Genomic DNA, 21,071 nt, shown 5'->3' on the forward strand with positions numbered 1-21,071 from the left:
ACACCGCTGGCCCAGCGAGACAAAAGAGGCCAGTGCAGCTTCGGCTTGTGATAGTGCAGAGACTCGGAGCGGTGCATCTTTCGATTTGCTTTGTTCCTTTTATTCACGAGGCCAATGCGAAGGCTTGAGACTCGTGTTGTACAGTGCGTTTTTCTTTCCGCTTTTGGCACGTGTTCCGGAGCTATGGTCGCGAAAAAAACGCAAGAATTTGGATTTTTCAACAAAGGCGAACATCATTCAACGGGTGGAGGCTGGCGAGAAAAAGTCATCGGCCACAAAGCAGGCTTTGTGGTAGCTGCAGACGACGGATGTCTTGACAGTGAAGACGACGACGCTGGATGCCTGGACAGTGAATTTCGTGAGCTCTTGGCATTCCCAGGCGCCATCCCAGGCGGTGTTGGCGAACGGCGCTGACGACAGCGTGCAAGCTGTAGCGGACCGCGCTGATGCGGAGATTGTGGCTGACATCATGGGTGATGAGGACGCAGACTCGAGCAGCGGATAAGGTTCCGACGAAGAGGACCAACCACCATACACTGCAGCTGAACTTGCTTCAGCTTTCAGCGTCATTCACCGCTGTTGTGGCACAATGGAAGGAGCTGGCCTTTCTCATTTGGACACTGTCAACAAGTTTGAGGACAGCTTAACGAACTTGATAGTGCAGAAGAAAAAGCAAGGAAAGGTCACAGAGTTTCTTCTTTTTTTACACGCCTTGGAGGCACAGATCGGTAAGTTCCCGTTAGTAACGACATTGGGAAACTCCCTTGAGATGTGTGGAGTTGTTAGAGAAGCTTTTGACATGCATATTTTATATTTCGAATTATTGATATATCGAACTATTTTGCGATCCCCTTCGAGTTCGATATATCCGGGATCGACTGTATTGAATAGCATAATATTCAATCAAATATCTTAAAATAAGAATATTTGCCCAAGCCTGGCCTTCATAATCTGCTGCTGACTGTGAAGCTGTGGCTACAGCTGCCAGCCATGGCAGTTGTATTTCATTGAAGGCTGACTGCAAGTAATGAAAATCACTCCAAACTCAAAACAACTAGAAAATAGTCTGCAATGTACTGCCATCTATGAAAAATAGCCAGAAACTGCCGTTCTTTGAGCGGCCAACGAGCGGTTGGCTGTGGAAGTGAATGGACAAAAAAAAAAAGAAAAAGGGAAGAAACTTCGCAAAAAAAGATATTTAAACCTTGCATTGAGCCCAAAAATATTGAGTTTTCAACTTGAGCACTCTGGCCACTGCACCGCGGCTTCTTGTCCAAGCGAACACATAATTTTTGCTTTGGGCACCGACAGGTGGCTGTGGATTTTCTCTTGCGCTTATCTCCTGTACTTTATTGGAGCATTGTGACATCGCCCTGCATTGATTGAGACGCATAGATTTGGTTGCCTTCTTGGAGTGGTGCATCCCCACTGTGGGGGATTAATCAATCATATGGTTCTCAATAAAGACCTCTACGTGGAGGGCTCGCTTTGCAGGCATGCCCTGCTTGCAATTATATGGTGCTGTGGACAGTAGTACATGTTTGTTGCTGCATACAAGCTGCACGCTTTCAGATTGAGGGGGTGCCTCTCGGTATTGTTGTGGACTTTCCATGAGTTACTCCAGCAGCACTGGAGTTCTCCCTTCAGTGTATTTCGGGAACGCCTTGGGAGTTCACCTCAAGATCGATTTGGATTTTATAAGGTTACCTTGCCTTGGCTTCTTTGTAGGGTCATGTATCCATCACTATTAAGAAGTAGCAGCGAGAGCCATTAGCATGAATGAAACACTATAACTGAACTTTTATAGACCAGGATGGACTGTGCAGCGTGTGAAATGAAGTCAACACTACAACACAAACTTGAGCACTGGCCAATTACCTTTGGCCCTTAGCAATCACTATGCTGATTATTCCTGGCATTGCCTTACAAACTTAGGTCACATTTGCTTTGAGATGTGTAGAAAATCGTGTGACTAGTCTTGTGCTTTGTCAATACAGCATTGCCATGTGGCAGCTACTGATACGCCCTTAAGCCATATGTTGATGGTACCTCGGCAATCCCGACAGCCTTTATTGTACGGTTGTCCACTACTTCTTGTTCATGCCCAAGTGTGAAAATTCTCAGATTTTTCTGGGGTGTATTGTTTTTGTGTTACACTTGCATGTTGCACTCACTCTTGCTCTTGCAGTGAACAGTGATCATCTCACGCACACAATGAAAGGAAGGACAGTGATGAATGATGCTGAACGGTATGAAGCTGTGCGCCACTGTCGATATGTTGACGAGGTTCTGAGGGACGCACCCTGGGTGATAGATGATGCTTTTCTTCAGAAGAACAAGGTATGTTTGCATGGTTTGGTCATAACTAAATAATGACAATATGTAGGACAGGGTGGGTTTTGCACTTGCCACGCATCATTTTCTCGGAAACTGTAATGTATAGCAAATTCGATATGAAATATCAAGGTCATTTTGCCAAGTTTCTAGAGGCTTTTTACTGCTTTTCACACAACATAGTGTTTTGGTGTTAGTCTTAAAAACTGTAGTAGCTCTACTAAACTGAACTGGTTTTGGATTTTCATTTAGCTTTTCTTAGCCTTTATGATGGTCTTAAGCTGAAGTTCCCATAAGACAGATTTTGAAAATTGTGGGCAGTGCGATGCTGTATATTTAATCATGCATTAGATGGACATTCAAAAAAGGTCAGACATGCATACAGGTGTTTCATGGCAAATTGGTAAATGGTATCAAAGTTTTTTATTCAAAATACTTATGCAATGAAAAAAATGTATGTTGGAAAAAATTTTTCAGATCCATAGCTCTAAGTTCAATAAAAATCTGAAGCTTATAGGTACTAAAAGACATTTAAATAAACTGCAAGCTCTAGTTAAAGGGCAACTCTGGCGTTTTTTTAACCATATTAGAGTATTGTCATTTTCAAATGGCATTGGCAGTCCTGTGACCAGTAGGGTGCTTCAATTTGCTTAGAAATTCATCAAAAATTTTAAATAACCAATAAACGACATACCAAAACCAAAACGGGTAGCTGCTTCGTGTGACGTCACAATGAGTCTATAACGTCGGATCCTACACTACCATAATGTCAACACATAGAACACATGCTAAGCACGTAGTACATGTGGCGCTAACGCCAAAGAAGCAAAGCTGATGATGTTTCCTAATGACATGGGGAGCTTTTGCAGAGTTTCAGAAGTAGACAGTGAAAATTTAAATGACGATTTCAGGAACAGTGGCGGTGCAGTCTCTGACGTCACAAACACAGGGTGGCCAGTAGAAAGTCATCAGTCAGAAACGCAACCAAGCTTTAAAATTTATTTTGAGGAAAACTAAATGACTTGCAGCAGTATAATTTGGCACAGATAATCAGAGTGCAAAAGAGAAAATATATTCAGAATTTTATGAAGATCAGTGAACATCGAAAAATTGCTGGAGTTGCCCTTTAGGAAAACACACCTTAGTGGGGGAGGTAGGTCCCAGACCAAAATTTTTTAAAATCTTTCTTCTTTGAGATATAGTGCTCAAAACTTGTACGTATATGTAATGTTACGTGCTTATTTCAAATATAAGGTCAGTTTTCATTTACCTCCTTCTTTCAAATTTTATGCCAGCTTCCTTTAATTACCTTCCATAAAAATTTGCAAGATATCTGTTCCTTAGACATCATTACATAAGGCATCAATGGCTTCTGTATGATTCAAGGAAAGCAACAAAACCAACCTTACTGCTCTGCCTTACCTAGAATACGAGTTGTGAAATATTGAATTAGAAGCTAGAAAAAGTGTTTTTCTGGTGACTAACTTTGAACTCTTGCAACTCTTGTAAGGCAGGTTGGTCTTATTGCATTCTTTGAATCGTAGAGAAGCCATTAGTACCCTGTTTAAAGAAATTTCAGGAACTTATATTTTCCAAGTCTTTGTAAAAAAGTAAGGAAGCTCGCATAACATTAGAACCAGAGGAGATAAGCAAATATGGACTGCATATTCAAAATAAGCACATATTACATATTTTGACAAGTTTTCAGCACCATATCTCAAAGACTATCTTTCTTTCTTACGACCCACCTCCCCACTTAAATCATAATTAAAAACTTGGCACAAAGTGATGACTGCTGTAATTTTTCCTGTTGAAGCTTTAGCAGCAGCTTTAGTTTTTATTAACTTTGTCACATCAAGGACTCTTTCAGAAGTGCTAGTAAAGCACCCAGTGGCCTTACTTTCTGCGCTGGCAACATCTTTGTCGGCACTGTGTATGAAAGCTTTCGGAGCATACACAACTTGGTCAGCTTACGGTGCTGACGGCATCATCAGGTGCAGTTTCCTAATAAAAGAAATTGTGGCAGAATCAACCTTTGGCAGATGTCCTTTCAAGTGGTAGCATGCAAATTACAAGAGACGTGTTGCAGATTTCAGTGACGAATGTGCTCCTCTGCCACCATGGTGGACCTTGCAGTAAAATTGGTACATTTAATCAGCATTAAAGCATGTTCAATCACACAACATGATGTGGTTGGCCTCGGAGAAATGTGTGACAGTGCAACAGTATGATGAGAGGCATGCAGCAAATTGTTATTGTCAAAGATCAAAGAGGGGCAGGGGGGGGGGGGGTTTAGCCAAAGAAAGCTATTAATTTAAATGTAGCTGTACACTGATGTATGCTGACAAACACTCAAGTGCCGTACTGGAGCATTTTTAATTGTAGTTGTGTGTATACTCGTGTACTGTGTGCTTTAGGTGCAAGTGAAGTTGTTCGAGGGTGAGACAAGATGGTGGCTTCACGAGTGCCGCCTTCCCGCGTGAACAGAGAGAAACAGTGGGGGGGGTGGAGAGCAAGCTCGCAGTAAACGCTATCAAATGCGCACAAGGGGATGGGGTCTGGGGCGCGGTGGGGGTGAAGTTCACACGGGCCTTGATTTCTGGCGTGTCTCGGCTGTGGTTGCGCGTGGCTGTAAGCGCGGCGAGCCCATACGCAGCCATGCATCCTGCTTTGGAGGTAATCTGCGACTTTTGCAAAAAGTGGGCGTGCCAAGACTGGGGCGCCGTGTAAGCTGCCTTACTGCACATTTAGTATTGGAGGTTACGTAAAGTTGAGTTTCGGCAACCCATTAGAGCGAGAGGTAGATGAAGTATTCGCTTCCCGCTGCCGGCGCTTTTCCTGATGGCGTCGTCCCAGTGCGGGCGACGCTATCAGCTGCGGGGGCAGAGTACATGCGAAAGCGTGCCGGCCTTCGTTTAATTTGTACCGCTGAGATGATATCGTGGACGTACGTGGCGTGAAACCGTATCACTTGCCTCCGACTCCCAAATTTATCAAAATAAATTGTTTTATCATTCAGATTTGCTTTTTTCAATTACCCAATAATTAGGAAAATTCTGTGCCCCCTTTTCATGTAAGAAAAATCGATTGGCGATTGTACTTATTTGTATAAAAGGTCGAATTTCAATAGAACGAAATTTCTAGATAACAAAGCAAATTGTCGATTTTACCGACTTCATTATATTTAGGTTTAACGGTAGTTATTTATTTTAATTTCAATGTTTCCTTCATTTTTGCAATCGTCTACAGTTAGGTGGTGGTGTATATGCAAAGTTTTGTGTTTTCACAACTTATTCTGAGACTTATTTTAGAATGCACTTCGGATATAACGACCATTTTTCGCTGGATAACAGTCCATTGCAACAATTGTCAAGTGCACTATACAACTACAATTAATTACATAGAAACTGCAATCAATTGTACTTACTAGGGTTGGGCAAATATTCAGTATTCTTGTATGTTCGATCGAACTACTATTCTGCATTAGCTTCAGATGGAATCTCAGTATTTATAATTTTAAATTGCTTGAAACGAATGAACATCCACTTGAAAACATACAATCAACATTTTCAGTTTCGGTGGGCAAGTCACACACACAGCTTATAATCAAGGCAAGCCAAAAACAAAAGCACCACTGGATTACCATGCCGCCAAGCGATTTGTCAGTTATCAAAGTTTTGGGTTCCATATGGTGTCTTGCTCAATTTTTATATCATTCTCGCACATGCTTTTGTAAAATCTGAAAGCCATTGTGAGAAGTTTGCTGCTCACTGTGTTTGCGCCTGATATTATGCATACAAGCTAGACTGAGGGCCGTAGAATTGGCATGTGGGTCTGTGGCCGGTTAGCCATAAACTACAGCACTTGTTAAGTTAGTCTGTGCACTTACTAGATGTAATGGGTTAAGCTTGTGTGTAGGTGGGAAGCACCAAGCCTAAATTCCCGGTGCCATGCAGTTGGTGCAGTCAGGGTTGCATGCAACATATGCAGTTTGCGGAATCACGCCGACATGCGGCACACCCGCACATCAGGTGAATGTGAAATGTCCCCACATGTATACAACCATTACAAAATTAAATTATACTGATAACACAACACTGAGAAAAAGTCTCTAAATAAATTTTCCGTACTGCTGACGTTGTAAAGAAATGTTGAAGTTGCAATTTTGCAGGAAAATATTTACTAACAGCACCAAAAATAACCTTGCCATCTGTGTGATTTTAAGGCCCCTCTCCTTTATCTAGAAAATGTTTCTCAACTTATGGTTCTTGTGCCAAGGATTTATGCAAAGACCACAACTGTTCACTTCGAGCCAAAAAGAATTTGTATTTGTGTTAGCCTGATTATAGCAAATGCTGGCATGTCTTTCTTCACCAAAATATTTGGTGTACAAAGTGTTACTACTTCAACTATTCATTTAGAAATCCACCTATTGCATCGTGCTGTGACGCCACCTTCTTAGTAGGCTCTGCAAGACACAAAATGTACAATGTCGAGCCGGCGCAGGACGCATAAAGGCACTCCGCATGAAGCAAGTTGAAAGCGTTTTGTGCATTTGTCGATCGTCATAATTTTTGTCTTGTGTGACTGGACGCTTCCTGGGCAGGACACCGAGGCTGACAATGACTCTGGTGCAACTGACAACTGGAAGTTGCCGAATTGTGATGATTGGCTTTCGTTCAGCTACATTGACAAAACCAATCACCGTGTGATGGGCTTCTGAACGAATACCATCGTATCACAATGTGATTACCGCAGCATCTGCACTTGCATTCCTATTATTTCTATTTGGTCATGCTCAATATCAATCCAAACATGCTTTGGAAGTTTAAATGCATAAACTTGAGCATTCGCCAGCTTCCCACATCGAGTTCGAACCGGGTCGATTCCTCTCTGTAGCAGTTAGCTGTGTAGTAGCATCCAAGTTCATGCATTTGCCACTGTCACACCTGCACTGAATGTACACAACTAGGATCATAAAAACTCCTATCTTAGCTCAGTTTTGACCATAGTGGCCATGGCTCTTTAAAGGGGCGATACTGCGTGCAGAGTACTTATACAACGCTAAATTGGCATATTTGTTTACATTAGCATGTGTAAAGCCACTGCTTGCTGTTCACTTCAAGTACAGTGGAAACCATGCACCGTTGACACAAAATAATAACTAAGTGCTCAAAACATATTGTTACGTTGCAGAAGTCACATATAAAGATGTATTTACAACATTCACGTGAGAGACAACGATGCGTAAACGAGATGGCTGTCGGGAGCGATTCGACCTCTACTCGTCAAATCGTTTTCTAACCTATGCCAGTCTTGGTTGCACCATAACGTAATCCCCCACCTGTAAAGACGCCATCTTGGTGCTAACTATAAGGGAGGTGAACTCGTGGGCAAAGTAAGGCTTTAGTTGGGCCCATGCACAACATCCGGGGGGGGCACACGAGTCCAATGGAGCGATCTCGTAGTTCACATCACCAAGCTGACGCAATATCGTGTAGGGCCCTGTGTAGCGCGGCAGCAGCTTTTCAGACAAGCTGACGTGGCTACATGGTGTCCATAGGAGGACAAGAGAGCCAGGAGGAAATCGAACGTCCTGATGTTGGTTGTCGTACCAGATCGTACCAGATGTACCAGACGGCTTATATCAGATGTCGTACCAGATGGCTTGAGATTCAGTGAGCCAGCAGCTGCAATCTGGCATGCCATGTGAGCCTGGGCTAAGACGTCTTGAGCATATTCAGTGAGAGTGCTCGTCGTGGAAGGAAGCAGTGTGTCAAAGGGCAAAGAAGAGTGACGGTCGCACAGAAGGTAAAAGGGTGAAAAGCCAGTGGTCTCGTGACGGGACGAATTATAGGCGGAGATGACAAAGGGTAACATGCTGTTCCAATCACTGCGGTCATCAGAAACAGACAGCATTTCTGTCAATGTTCGATTCAATGTGCGATTGAGCTGCTTTGTCAGTCTGTTTGTCTGCGGGTGGTAGATGCTGGAAAGCTTGTACTCGACGAAACAGGAGCAAAGTAGGCCTTTTGCTACTTGGGACAAGAAGGTGTGGCCGTGATCAGTGAGGAGCTGCTAGGGTGCATCGTGATGTAGGATGACGTCATGTAAAAGGAAATCTGCCACTTCAATTGCACAGCTTGTGTGCAAAGCTTACGTGATCGCATACTGGGTCGCATAATCAGTTGCAACAATGACCCACATATTGCCAGATTTCGACGTCAGAAAAGGGCCAAGAAGATTGAGATGAATATCAAAGAATAGTTGTGAGGGCAGATCCATGGGGTGAAGGCGTCGAGCGGGCAGCACGGCAGGTTTTTTGCGGTGCTGACCGAGCGCATGGGCTGCAACTTAGTGGCGCACAGAGTGGTACAAGCCTGGCCGGTAGAAGTGGTGCCGTACGCGGTCGTAAGTACATGAAACGCCAAGGTGGCCTGCAGTAGGGGCATCGTGTAACTGCTCAGGAATGGATGTCCGGAGATGGCGTGGTACAACGAGCGAAAATTCTGGTCCTTCAGGGCGTAAGCTGTGACGGTAGAGAATACTGTCATGGAGCACAAACATTCGCAGTGTGTGCTCCGAATGTCCAGAATTGAGACGATTGAGAACGTGTAAGCAGTCATCACACCATTGTTCAGTGCGGATGTCGTGCCGATCAGAAATGGCCAGGACGCAAGAGTTAGTGTCATGTGCATCATATTCGGGGCGGACAAGAGGACGGGAGAGGCAGTCAGTGTCCTTGTGCAAACGGCCTGACTTGTATAAAAGAAGCAAATTAATATTCTTGGAGCTGAAGCGCCCATCTGCCCAATCCTCCCGTGAGGTCTTTAAGTGAGGAGAGCCAGCACAAGGCATGGGGATCGGTAACCATGAAAAATGTGCGGCTATACAAGCAGGGGTGGAATTTAGCAACTGCCCAAGCTAACGCCAAGCACTCGCGTTCGGTAATTGAAAAGATTCCTCTCGGCGAGTGACAAGAAGCAGCTGGCATATGCAATTATGTGCTCGGCGTTACGCTGTCATTGAACAAGTAGAGCCCCAATTCCATGGCCACTGGCATCCGTCTGAAGTTCAGTAGCGGCAGATAGATCATAATGAGCCAGCAATGGGGGAGCCGTGAGCAAGCGTACAAGAGTGGTGAAGGCTTTGGTTTGAGCAAGGCTTCATGTGAAAGCAATGTCCTTCTTAAGTCGGTGAGCGGACGAGCAGTTTCGGTGAAATTCTTGATAATAAAACGACGGAAACGTGAGCATAGCTCAACAAAGCTTCTTACGTCTGCTGTGGAAGATGGAGCAGAAAAGTTGTGGACAGCGCGAATCTTGTCAAGGTTGGGTTGAACGCTACCAGCACTGACGAGATGGCCAAGAATAGTAATTTGACGACGTCCAAAGTGGCGTTTGGATGAGTTAAATTGCAGGCTGGCGCGTCGGAAACAGCAAGGATAGCCGATAGATGCGTTAGATGACTCGTGAAAGTTGGTGAAAAGATGACGAGGTTGTCTAAATAACACAGACGTGGACCATTTATAGCTGTGAAGTAACGAGTCCACCATTCTTTCGAAGGTTGCTGGGGCATTACATAGGCCGATTGGCATAACCTTGAATTGGTAGAAGTTGTTAGGTGTAATGAAGGCAGTTTTCTCATGGTCCATGTCATTTACTGATATTTGCCAATAGCCTAATCGGAGGTCTGTCGAGGAAAAGTACTTGGCACCATGCAAGAAGTCCAACACGTCATTAATATGCGGCAAGGGGTAGACATCCTTGCTTGTGATGTTGTTGAGGGGTCTAATCCACACAAAAGTACTAACTGCCATCTTTGTTGACAAGGACAACAGGGGATGCCCCCAGACTGTATGATGACTTGATAATGCCTTTAGTCAACATCTTATCGATGCATCGTTGTGTCACTTGTCGTTCAGCATGTGAAACACGATACGGCTGACGGCATATGGGATTGGCGTCTCCGGTGTAAATACAGTGGGTGACCACGTCTGGGTCAGAGGGTGGCCATCATGGTCATGTCGTGGTAAGTTTCCAAAAGACGGCGGAGGTCAGTAGCTTGTGCGGGAAAATGATCAGGTGCAATATTTTTGCGAAGTTAACCAGTGAGAGTCAATGAATTGGAGGTTCCTATAGTGGGCGACGGAATTTCGGTGTCAAGAGCCGATATCTTCACAGGCGAGGTGTCGCCCAAAGACGCCTCTGGTAAGGATTTGAGTCGAGCAGGTAAAATTAAGGAGAGGGAGCGAAGTCTGATTGCCTGTAACAGTGAGCACAGTATGGGGAACGGCCAAATTTCTTTCAAGCAAGATGTCAGCGGTTGGACGTAGTACATAGAAGCTGCCAGGAACAGATGGGAACGGCAGTAGAATGACGTATATAGTGGCTTGAGGCAACAGGCGGATGTCTTTGGGAGTGCATAACCGTGGTTGTGTGACTGATAGACTATAGCAGCCGTTGGGTAGTTCAAGCTGAATGACACTAGACGTGCAATCAAAGAGGGCTGAATGGGACGATAAAAAGTCTTAAGCCGAGTATAATGTCGCAAGGGCATTGTTCCAAAATGCTAAACAAAACAGTCGTTAGGTGCCCCGTGATGCCAATGCGAGCGGTACACATACCGGGCACGGTAGGTGTTCCCCCTTCGGCGACGCGAAGGGTGCGTGTTGCAGTGGGTGTGAGAACTTTGTTCAGGCGTCAGTGCAATCGGGCACTCATCATGGATACGTGCGCGCCAGTGTTAGTGAGTGCTGGGACACTGACGCCATCGACGCCATTTTGTCGGCCAAGTGATCAGAGGGTTTTGTGGTTGAATCGTCAATGCAGTGTCACCTTCGGAAGCTGCATCGCTTAGTTTTCCATAGAGGGGCGTCGGGGCTGCATCGGGGATGGTGGGTGACGAGCCTGCGGTGATAGGAACGATGGTCGACGAGCTGGTGGCGAACAGGATTGGTGGCGTCGGAATGATGATGAGGGTCTGTTCCAAGGAGCACGAGCATCATTGTTTGGCTGTTGCAGTGCCAATGGAGGCTGGTAATGACGCTGGCTCTGTTCGGGCTCTGTTTGATGACAACATACGGTCCATCGTAGTTTGCCAGCAGCTTTTGACACAAACCGCGCTTCCTTGTGGGAGTCCAAAGCCAAACGAGATCACCAGGGTTATATGTAACTGGCCATTGTCGTGCGTCGTAGCGGGCTTTGGAGTTTTCTTGTGATGCCAAAGTCCGAAGACGCGCAAGTCTCCGAGCCTCTTCAGCGAGGCACAGTGTATCGGCGACCGTAGGATTGTCGTGGTGGTAAATAGGGAGGCCAGTGTCGAGCGTATACTGGGGCGGCCGAGCGTATAGAAGGAAGAAGGGGCTGTAGCCGGTTGTCTCGTTCTTGGCGATGTTATATGCGTAAGTAATAAACGGTAGAACTTCATCCCAATTCTTGTGATCGGACGCAACATACATGGAAAGCATATTTGTGATCGTTCGATTAGTGCGCTCAGTGAGGCCGTTCGTTTGCGGATGATATGGCGTCGAGTGCCTGAGGTGCGAGTGACACAAACGCGCAAGCTCTTCCACTATATCCGCCGTGAATTGACGTCCCCGGTCGCTTATGATAACACCAGGTGGTCCATGTCGTAGAACAATAGCGTGAAGTAAGAAAAGCGACACTTCGGTGGCAGTTGCTGATGGTATAGCCGCCGTCTCGCAATAGCGTGTGAAATAGTCGGCGCAGACAATTATCCAGCGGTTCCCCTTAGATGACTTTGGAAAAGGGCCTAACAGATCAATTCCAACTTGCCGAAAGGGTGAGCTGGAAGGCGGCACAGGTTGAAGGAGACCAGATGGGGCAGTGGTTGGGCGTTTCCAACGTTGGCACTGTATGCAGCTGGCGACATAAAACTCAACCGAATGTCGCATCCGGGGCCAGTAAAAGCATTCTTGAATGCGATAAAGTGTGCGCACAGTGCCTAAGTGCCCGGAGGTAGGGTCATCGTGCATAGCCTGAAGGATTGCTGGCCGGAGACGCTCCGGCACCACTAGAAGGAAGCGTGCACCCGTGCTTGAGTAGTTCCTTTTGTACAGGAGCCCGTCACGTACACAGTAGCTGCTTGTTGCACTTGAATGGGCAGAAGTAAAGAGTGGCTCCAATTTAGTGCCTGTCCGTTGTTCTGTTTTGAACGCATCGATATCTGGAAAAGCGGGTGTCACAGAAGCGACGAGATGATCAAAATCGTCTGCGTCGCAGTCCGTCGTGGCAAGCGGCATACGGGAAAGGCAGTCTGCGTCCGCGTGTTTTCGGCCACTCTTGTAGGAAACAGTGAAGTTATATTCCTGCAACCTCAAAGCCCAGCGCGCAAGGCAACCACAAGGGTCGCGAAGGTTCACGAGCCACCACAGGGAATGGTGGTCTGTGACGACTTGGAATGGGCGTCCGTACAAGTACGAGCGAAATCGCTGAACCGCAAAGATTACAGCGAGGCATTCTTGCTCTGTCACCGTGTAATTCCGTTCAGGTTTGCTTAATGAGCGGCTTGCATAAGCAATCACGTGCTGACGGTCGTCATAGCGTTGGACCAATACGGCACCCAGACCAACGCCACTAGCATCTGTGTGGATTTCTGTCGGCGCAGTAGGATTGAAGTGGTGAAGGATAGGTCGAGAGGTTAACAGGAACTTCAGCTGACGAAATGCAGAATCGCACTCGGGTGTCCACTCAAACCGTGCGTCTTTATGTAGCAGATTTGTCAGAGGATAAGCGACGTCAGCAAAACCAGGAATAAATCGGCGAAAGTAAGAGCAAAGACCCAGAAAACTATGAAGTTGCTTCACTGACTGCGGTGCACTGAATGCCTCGACAGCTGCCGTCTTGAGGGGATCAGGCTGGATACCGTCTTTGTCAACAAGATGACCCAGCACAAGGGTTTGACGGTCACCAAATTTACATTTCTTGGAGTTCAGAACCAGGCCGGCGTTTTTGATGCAGTCGAGGACAATATCCAGGCGCGTATTGTGCTCATTGAATGTGCGCCCGAATATAACAACGTTGTCAAGATAGCACATACAGATGTTCCATTTTAACCCACGCAGAATGGTGTCCATGAACCTTTCAAAGGTTGCTGGAGCGTTGCACAACCCAAATGGCATCACATTGAATTCGAATAATCCATCTGGGGTTATGAAGGCTGTTTTCTCTCTGTCTGTCGGGTGTGTCGGGATTTGCCAATATCCTGAGCGCAGGTCCACTGAAGAAAAATAAGAGGCCGAATAAAGGCAATTGATTGCATCATCAATCCGGGGCAGCGGGTAGACATCCTTCTTAGTCACAGCGTTTAATCTTCGATAATCGACGCAAAATCTCCAGTTGCCGTCTTTTTTTCTGACGAGTATGACCGGAGCTGCCCAAGGACTCGAGGACTCTTGTATTATCCCATTTTAGAGCGCAGCTCTTTGGCGTCCGTTCCTGGGTTTCGCGTCGTCATCGGCGTTGTCGTCGGCCTCGTAACCAGCTCCGCCCCCCTTTCATCCCCCCAGCGCTAGCAGCGACCGACTGATACCGCTGGATGCCGCTGACGCCGCTAGAGAGTCAAGATAACGTGACTGCATAGAACACCGTCGCCGCCATGCAGAAAGAGGCGGAAAGGGTCCCCCCCCCTTTTCTTGTGTGGCGGATAGGGTGCTCTTCAGTTGCCGACGCGCCGGTTATTTCACGTAGGCCCCGGCACGTCGACGAATACGTGACCACCTTCCCACGGCTAGACCTGGTTCTTAGCGCTGCGGAAGCGAGGGTATCATATTGTTTGTGTCGGCATCGGCGGCGTTGTCCCTGAAACCAACTCCGCAGCTGGGGTTGACTCACTATCGGCGTCAGCGGCATCAGTCAGTCGCTGCTATCTCTTCCCTCCTCCCTTTATCGTGTTGTCCGCTTGCTGCGCGCGCTTCTGCCCCCATCGTTTGCCGCTGGGTGTACACGCCGCCCCCCTCCCCCCTCTTCCTGCGAGTCTCCGGTTGTCAAAGCGCCGGCTCGAACTTAATTCCTTTCTTCGCTCCTCCTCCAATGCAACCCCTGTGCGGTGGCAATCCGAGAGCAAGATCGGTGGCGGCGGATCTGTATATGTGCACCGCCCGAGCCGAAATTGCCGCTGCCGTTTGCCCTGTGCGGTGGCAATCAGAGAGCCAGATCGGTGGCGGCGGATCTGTATATGTGCACCGCCCGAGCCGAAATTGCCGCTGCCGTTCGCCACTGCGAAATTATCTGCCAGTTCTTTCTGAGCCATGAGCGAGACGACCGATGGAAGTCCTCCATCTGCTGCTGCTGCTGCTGCTGCTGCTGCTGCTGCTGCTAAACGAGCTGCCAGAGCAGAGGCCCAGCGCCGTCGCCGTCAGAATCCAGAGGTGCGTGCCGCCGAAGCAGAAGCTTACCGTCGCCGCCGTCGAGATGATCCAGGAGTACGCGTCGCCGAAGCAGAGGCTAAGCGCCGCCGCCGAGAAGACCCTGCCGTTCGCGCCGCCGAAGCGGAGGCTCATCGCCGCCGTCGAGAGCAACCAGCAGTAAGCGAGGCTGAAGCAGAAGCTCATCGCCGCCGCCGAGAAGACCCTGCCGTTCGCACCGCCGAAGCGGAGGCTCATCGCCGCCGTCGAGAGCAACCAGCAGTAAGCGAGGCTGAAGCAGAAGCTCATCGCCGTCGCAGAGAAGACTCTACCGTTCGCGCGGCCGAGGCCAAACGCAAACAAAGGCTCGCATTTGCTGCGCTCAAATTTCACATTAGGAAGTAACGTAATCGTCGGTAATTTTTTCATCATGTCACTCACTTGTTCCCCGATTATCTTGCGCTCGTTAGGCGACACGCGATAAGGCTTTTGCCTGATCGGGCGCGCAGATCCCGTATCGATAGTATGGCGCGTTCGTTACTCGGGAATCGAGAACGCTTTGTCCGGCTGCGCAAAGTCAAACACTGACAGATGCTTAGAAAGCGTATCCACCAAGGTATGGTGCTCCCTTGTGCTGAGCGACTTGTTTATCATAGACAGAAGCTTTTTGTCTGAGACTTGGCGAAGGTCAGCAGGTTCACACGGCCAGTCTGTTAGTATGGCTACGGACGAAGACGTGTATTCTGTAAAGTAGGTGAGTTTCAAGCCGTCTGGAAGCAGGACGGGTTCTGTCGAGCAGTTGGCCGTCCACAAGCCAGCACGCCCGTTGCCGAAGGATACCACACAATGAGGGACAAAAACGTTCTTCACACAATTTAGATGCATTGGCTCTACGGAGGCATCGAAACTGTCTGGCACTGCACCGCGACATACAACCGGCACGCACACCGAGGTGGACGCAGGCACAACAGTATCTGCAGACATACAAAGTTCACCTTGACTGCAAGTCTCCTCTAAGAGCCCGGACGAAACATGGCCATCGACGCAAACTTCCCCTGTGCGACAATCAACAGTTGCATTACACTGCCGCAAAAAGTCGATGCCCAAAATCACTTCGTGCGTCGATCGGGGAATAACTACAAACTCCATCGCGAAAACTCCACCAGCAAAGGACACTTCAGCAGTGCACACACAAACAGGGCGCAACGACTCGCCGCTCACTCCACAAAACGTTGCAGCCTGGTCCCACGGAAATACAACTTTGCGCCCCAACCGACCTTTAAAACCGAGACTCATTACGGATACAGTTGCCCTGGTATCCACTAAAGCCATTGTAGGAACACCATCCACAAGTACATGCACTTTGTTCTTAATCATAGCAACTGCAGGGGGCATTTCTGTCGATAGCACGTGTCGAGCGACCTCACCCCCATCGGCCGCGCTAGCTAGTTTTCCGGTTGTTAAGGCGAGGCTGAGCGGCGCACTGGCGATGGAGATTGACGTAAACGCGGTGCACGAGAAGTTGGCGGTGGCGTCAAACTCCTGTCAGATGCCGGCGAGTGGCTCCGGAAGCTTCTCTGCCAGTAATCGTTGCCAGGAGGGACGCCAGCTGACCAAGAGGTGGTGCATGGCTGTTGAGTTGTCCTCGTAGGAGGTGTGGTCCTTGTTGAAGACCCCGATCGACGATTCCACGTTGTTGGGCGACGATTGCAAAATCTCGCTATGTGGCCCGCGACACTGCATTGGAAACACACCGGCAGATGCCGCAAATTTCGATGTTCTTGCACGTAGTCACGCATGTTGCTGTCAACTGCATAGCCAGCAGGTGGGTCCCATTCATCATGGCCAGGCATCGGCCGCCCGGAGGCGTGCGTGCGGCGAGGGCGTTGGTCGTAGTCATGATCTTGATAGCTCAGGGTCCCTCTCGTTTGTGGGGTAGACCTATACTCGACGGTCGCTGAGTGAACCGTGGGTTGCCATGCGGTCGAAACGGCCGTGTTTCGCATCTCGTGTGGTAAGTACGCCCCAGCGATGCCGGGTGTGCAACGGTACATCTCTTCCCGATGGAGCAACTCTTCGCGAACAATCTGCCGTATTGTTGATGGAAGGTCAACACACGAACTCGGGTCTACACTTGCCACCGTTGTGACATTAGCCAGGTGACCAAACTTCGAAATTATCCGTCGCATCTTCAGCGTCTCAAAGGTCCTGCAGTGGCGAATGACGTCAGACACGGAATCCAAGCTTTCTTTGCCGATCAAAAAATTGTAGACGTCTTCGGCTATCCCTTTCAACAAATGTCCAACTTTGTCCTCTTCAAACATTTGAGAGTTCACTATTTTGCACAGTTTCAGCACTTCTTCGATATAAGTCGTACAGGTCTCGCCGGGAATCTGAGCTCTTTGCGAAAGCGTCTGTTCGGCGCGTTTCTTTTTGCGCTAGAGTCTCCAAAACACGCTCTGAGCTCCTCTACGAAAAGCTCCCACGAAGTGAGCGTGTCTTCGTGATTCTCATACCAGACGAGTGCTGTGTCGGTAAGGGAAAACACATTTTACAACTGTGCGGTCGAGTTCCAACCATTAGATTGGCTCACCCTTCGGTAGTTTGTGAGCCACTCGTCGACATCGTCTCTGGCTTTTCCTCCCAAAGTGAGTGGCACCCAGTAGTATTGCCACGGAACGCCAGGTGCTGGCCTTGAAGCCGCGTCAGAACCTTCGGGAATCTGGCAGGCGTATTCAGTCATGTCAGGTGATGGTGGCGGAAGTCCGGCAAGTCGACGGCTTCGGCGAAGTTGTAGCAGCGCAGGCTCCATGGTTACGAGGTGTACCCCGCACCGTCCAACAATTTGTTACAAGCACGGGGAAAAGGGGTTTATTCAGGCGTGCGAGAGCAGGAACGGCAGGCTACGAACAACAGGAATGGCCGCTGCACCGTCTTCGTTCTCCTCTTCCCCTCTCTTCTTGATCCCCGCGTCCCTTTGACGCGCTTGGACGTAACATAATAACTGTTGCAGGGCGGTCGCAGAGGGTAGGAGGCAGTACGGTTGTTACAATGGCAAGCAATGTGACCGATACGCTGGCAGGCAAAACAGATTGGCTGATCGTCTGCGCTTTGCCACTCTGCTGGATGTCGGTAGCGTGCAGGATACTGTGGACCAGTCGATGGACCTGGAGCATGAGACAGCTGTGAAGCAGCAACAGCACATACAGAATGAACTCCCAAGATTAGCAAGTTCTTCACGCACTATTTCCTGCACAAATGGTGCTGTGGGCAAGTTGTTCGGCCACAGGGGAAAAAGGGCTGCAGGTGTCATGGCTTCAAGTTCTCGCCGCACTATCAGCATCAGGTCATCTGACAATGTTGATCGCTGCACTCCTAGTCTGTCGTCGCAAGAGGATGTTGCAGCTGTGTTCGGCAGACATGTAAATGGCATTGCAGTGCGGCGAGTCTTGGCCTGCTCAAAGCGTTGACACTCTTTTATGATGTCCTGTACTGTTTCACAATTTTTGCAGATGAGCCGGTTGAAAGCATCGTCGGAGATCCCCTTCAGTACATGCTCAACCTTGTCTGGCTCAGCCATATCGCTGTCAGCCTTACGGCACAGTACCAGCACGTCCTAAGAGACGTAAGAGACGTATGATTCTGTGGATGCCTTGGTGCTGGTTGCTAGTTCTTTTTTAGTGGTGCTCTTCCGCCCAGTGGCGAAATAAGTACCTCAGCTTCTGTTTGCAAGTTTCCCAGTCGTTAAGCTCTTTCTCATGGTTGTCATACCGCACCTTCACTGTGCTTTGTAGCTAAAGACTAAGTTAGCCAACATACTGTATTTACTCGATTTTAACATGCACCTGTTTTTTGTAAAAAAAAAAGGAAAAATACAGTCCTCGATTGTAACGCACACCCGTTTGCCGTGACCTAAAGAAAAAAAAAGTCCCTTGCAGTACCGCGCACCTCATTCTTTCATACAGAAATACAGCTTTCTCTCATTTGGAAAAAATAAAGATTTACTCCCAGTGCACTAAAGTTTCGATAAATAAAAAAGTCGCAGTATCGCGCGAAAGGCAGAGCATTGATTACGATAGCAAATTAGTAGACAGCTATATGAAAAGTAAGGATACATGTAGTAGTTTTATCGGCAGTATAAAAGTCTAAAAAACATTTGCTTACTAACTAAATTAACAAGCATAGTGTCACGAGCACACAAACATAAACAAGTCTTGCTCAATGACCGTGGAAACTCTTTAAATGCTGGAGTGAGGAAGTTCGGTAGCAGGAGCGGGGGAATTGACCTTTGTGCAGCCTCTCGTTTTGACGTGAACAGAGCGCGGTGCGCTCAGATACGTAGACTCTTGTCTCCGCCGCAGATCGCTTTCAAGGTAGGGGCTGCGCTGCTGTTCCGTACATGGCAGCTGCCAGTGTAGAATGCCTGTCCTGTTTGCGCCAGTCCTGCACGCAAGTTTCAGAAACTCCGAACGCCCGTGATGTGGCCCAATTTCCGTCCGTTTCCGCACACGTGATTGCTTTCCTTTTAATTGTGGCATCGTGATGAACTCGGCACGTCTTTGTAGTTGGCACTTCCATGCTGCTAGAGCAAACCATGGAGCATTTTTCTTCCTCCATGGAGCAAATGCAGAAAATGGGAAGAGCCTAAGCCAAAGGAAGCATTGCCTAAGCACACATACTACAGCACATGGAGAAAGCTACGGCAGCTAGCTAGGCTCGAAGCTCGTATGAAGTGGCCATCTTGAAATGCTGATGGTGATTTGGTAATGCAGATTTAGGGTCTTACTCGATTTTAATGCACACTCAATTTTTGCACACTCAAAATAGAGCACGTTAGATTAGAGTAAATACGGTAATCGTCGGATCCGATTTGATGTGTGCACTTACACACTCGTACGTGGCGATCCAGTCTTCCAAGTCGAGGTCGTCGATGCCGCAGAACATTCCTCGATCCCATGGCTGAGCCAGCACAACCGTCGGGGTTGTAGGCGTTGATGTGGGCCGCGCTATGTCGGTTCCTGTTTCGATGTTCATGTTGTCCAATCCAAAGTGACAGCCACTGCGGAGCTCGGTTGTTGTTTCTCGTGGGTACCCCGCACCTCACACCAATTTGTTACATTGTACAAGTCACATATAAAGATGTACAGTCGAATATCTATAATTCGAACTCGAAGGGGCTTGAAAATTTGTTTGAAGGAAGCTAATTGAATGGAGGACTTGACTGTAGTGGCCCATCTGCACTGCGTTAACACATGTGTGGGAAGTTCCACAAGATTTATTGACATGTATTTACAAATTACAGTCAGTTATTAGGTGTATCGGGGCTTGTACTGTGATAGGAGGCAGCAGGTGCATGCATGTATAATAAATGGAAACTTATGTCTCGTGACTTTTGGTATGCTTAATACTTTTGGTATGCTTAATTGCATAAGAGTGCTGTATTGGGACGAAGTTGACTTTTGGGAACCGGCATTATGCAACGTGCCGTGCTTTCCACACTCTGAAGCCATTGGCAAGGTTTACAAAGGCAGAGTCGGCGCCATTGCCAACAGCAACGAATTGTTTAAATGAAAAACATTGTACCGAACAGCTAGAAGCTTGGTACTGAACGTCGAAGTTGCTGTGGTGTGGCTATGGCTGCCAGTGGATTTGCGTGCGAGAGTGCCGGCTCGAGGCGGCGCTATAATCAAAATGGCAGTTGTGGTGGCTTCGATTAATGCCGTTTCGGACCTGCAGTCATGGCAAAAAGATTGAAAAGTTGGAAGGCGAAGGTTTCTTGCATCCGAAATTTCCGACGCTCTTATACATTGACTCAATGGGGGGTACATGGTGGTGGCGTGGCACTAACAGAAGTCACTCACTCGTCACGAACAAAAGTAATTTACGCTTGCGCACAAATTCCTGCCACGGCTTTCTTTTTTTTTTTTTCATGCGAGTCGTTGAGAAGTCTCTCCTAAGCTTTTCCTCTATGGTGGGGTCAGAGGAATGCTAGTCAGAGACGCTGCCGCGGGATTTGGCACGCTGCTGAGAGCATTGTCAAAGCGCAGTATGTTCGAACTAACCATTGCAAATGCTTGTGCGTTCGAATTACCGAGCGTTTTCGCCCATTGGAATCCACATAGCTTTGATGGGACAACAGCGTCAGTTCGAATAAACCGAAAGTTCGAATTAAGCATGTTCGAATTAACGAGATTCGACTGTATTTACAATATTTACACGAGAGACGACGATTCGTAAACAAGATGGCTGCCAAGAGCGACTCCACCTCTACCCGTCAAATTGTGTTGTTCTAACTGGCGCCACTCTTGGTTGTGCCATAACAATATGAACACTTCTCATGTGCATATGAGAAGTATTGTATTGCACTGAG

At 47.9% G+C, this 21,071-nt stretch overlaps 1 protein-coding gene across 9 annotated transcripts in view; it reads left to right on the forward strand.

The window, feature by feature from the left end:
- LOC135918171 (uncharacterized) overlaps nt 1-21,071 on the forward strand; it is a 46,033-nt gene that overhangs the window by 11,864 nt on the left and 13,098 nt on the right. For all 9 annotated transcript variants that reach the window (XM_065451834.2, XM_065451829.2, XM_065451828.2 and 6 more), the window contains one exon: nt 2,189-2,340. In XM_065451834.2, the coding sequence (XP_065307906.2) occupies nt 2,189-2,340 (152 nt within the window). The remainder of the gene's footprint in view (nt 1-2,188; nt 2,341-21,071) is intronic.

This window comes from Dermacentor albipictus, chromosome 1, assembly GCF_038994185.2.
Source record: "Dermacentor albipictus isolate Rhodes 1998 colony chromosome 1, USDA_Dalb.pri_finalv2, whole genome shotgun sequence".
Taxonomy (NCBI): domain Eukaryota; kingdom Metazoa; phylum Arthropoda; class Arachnida; order Ixodida; family Ixodidae; genus Dermacentor; species Dermacentor albipictus.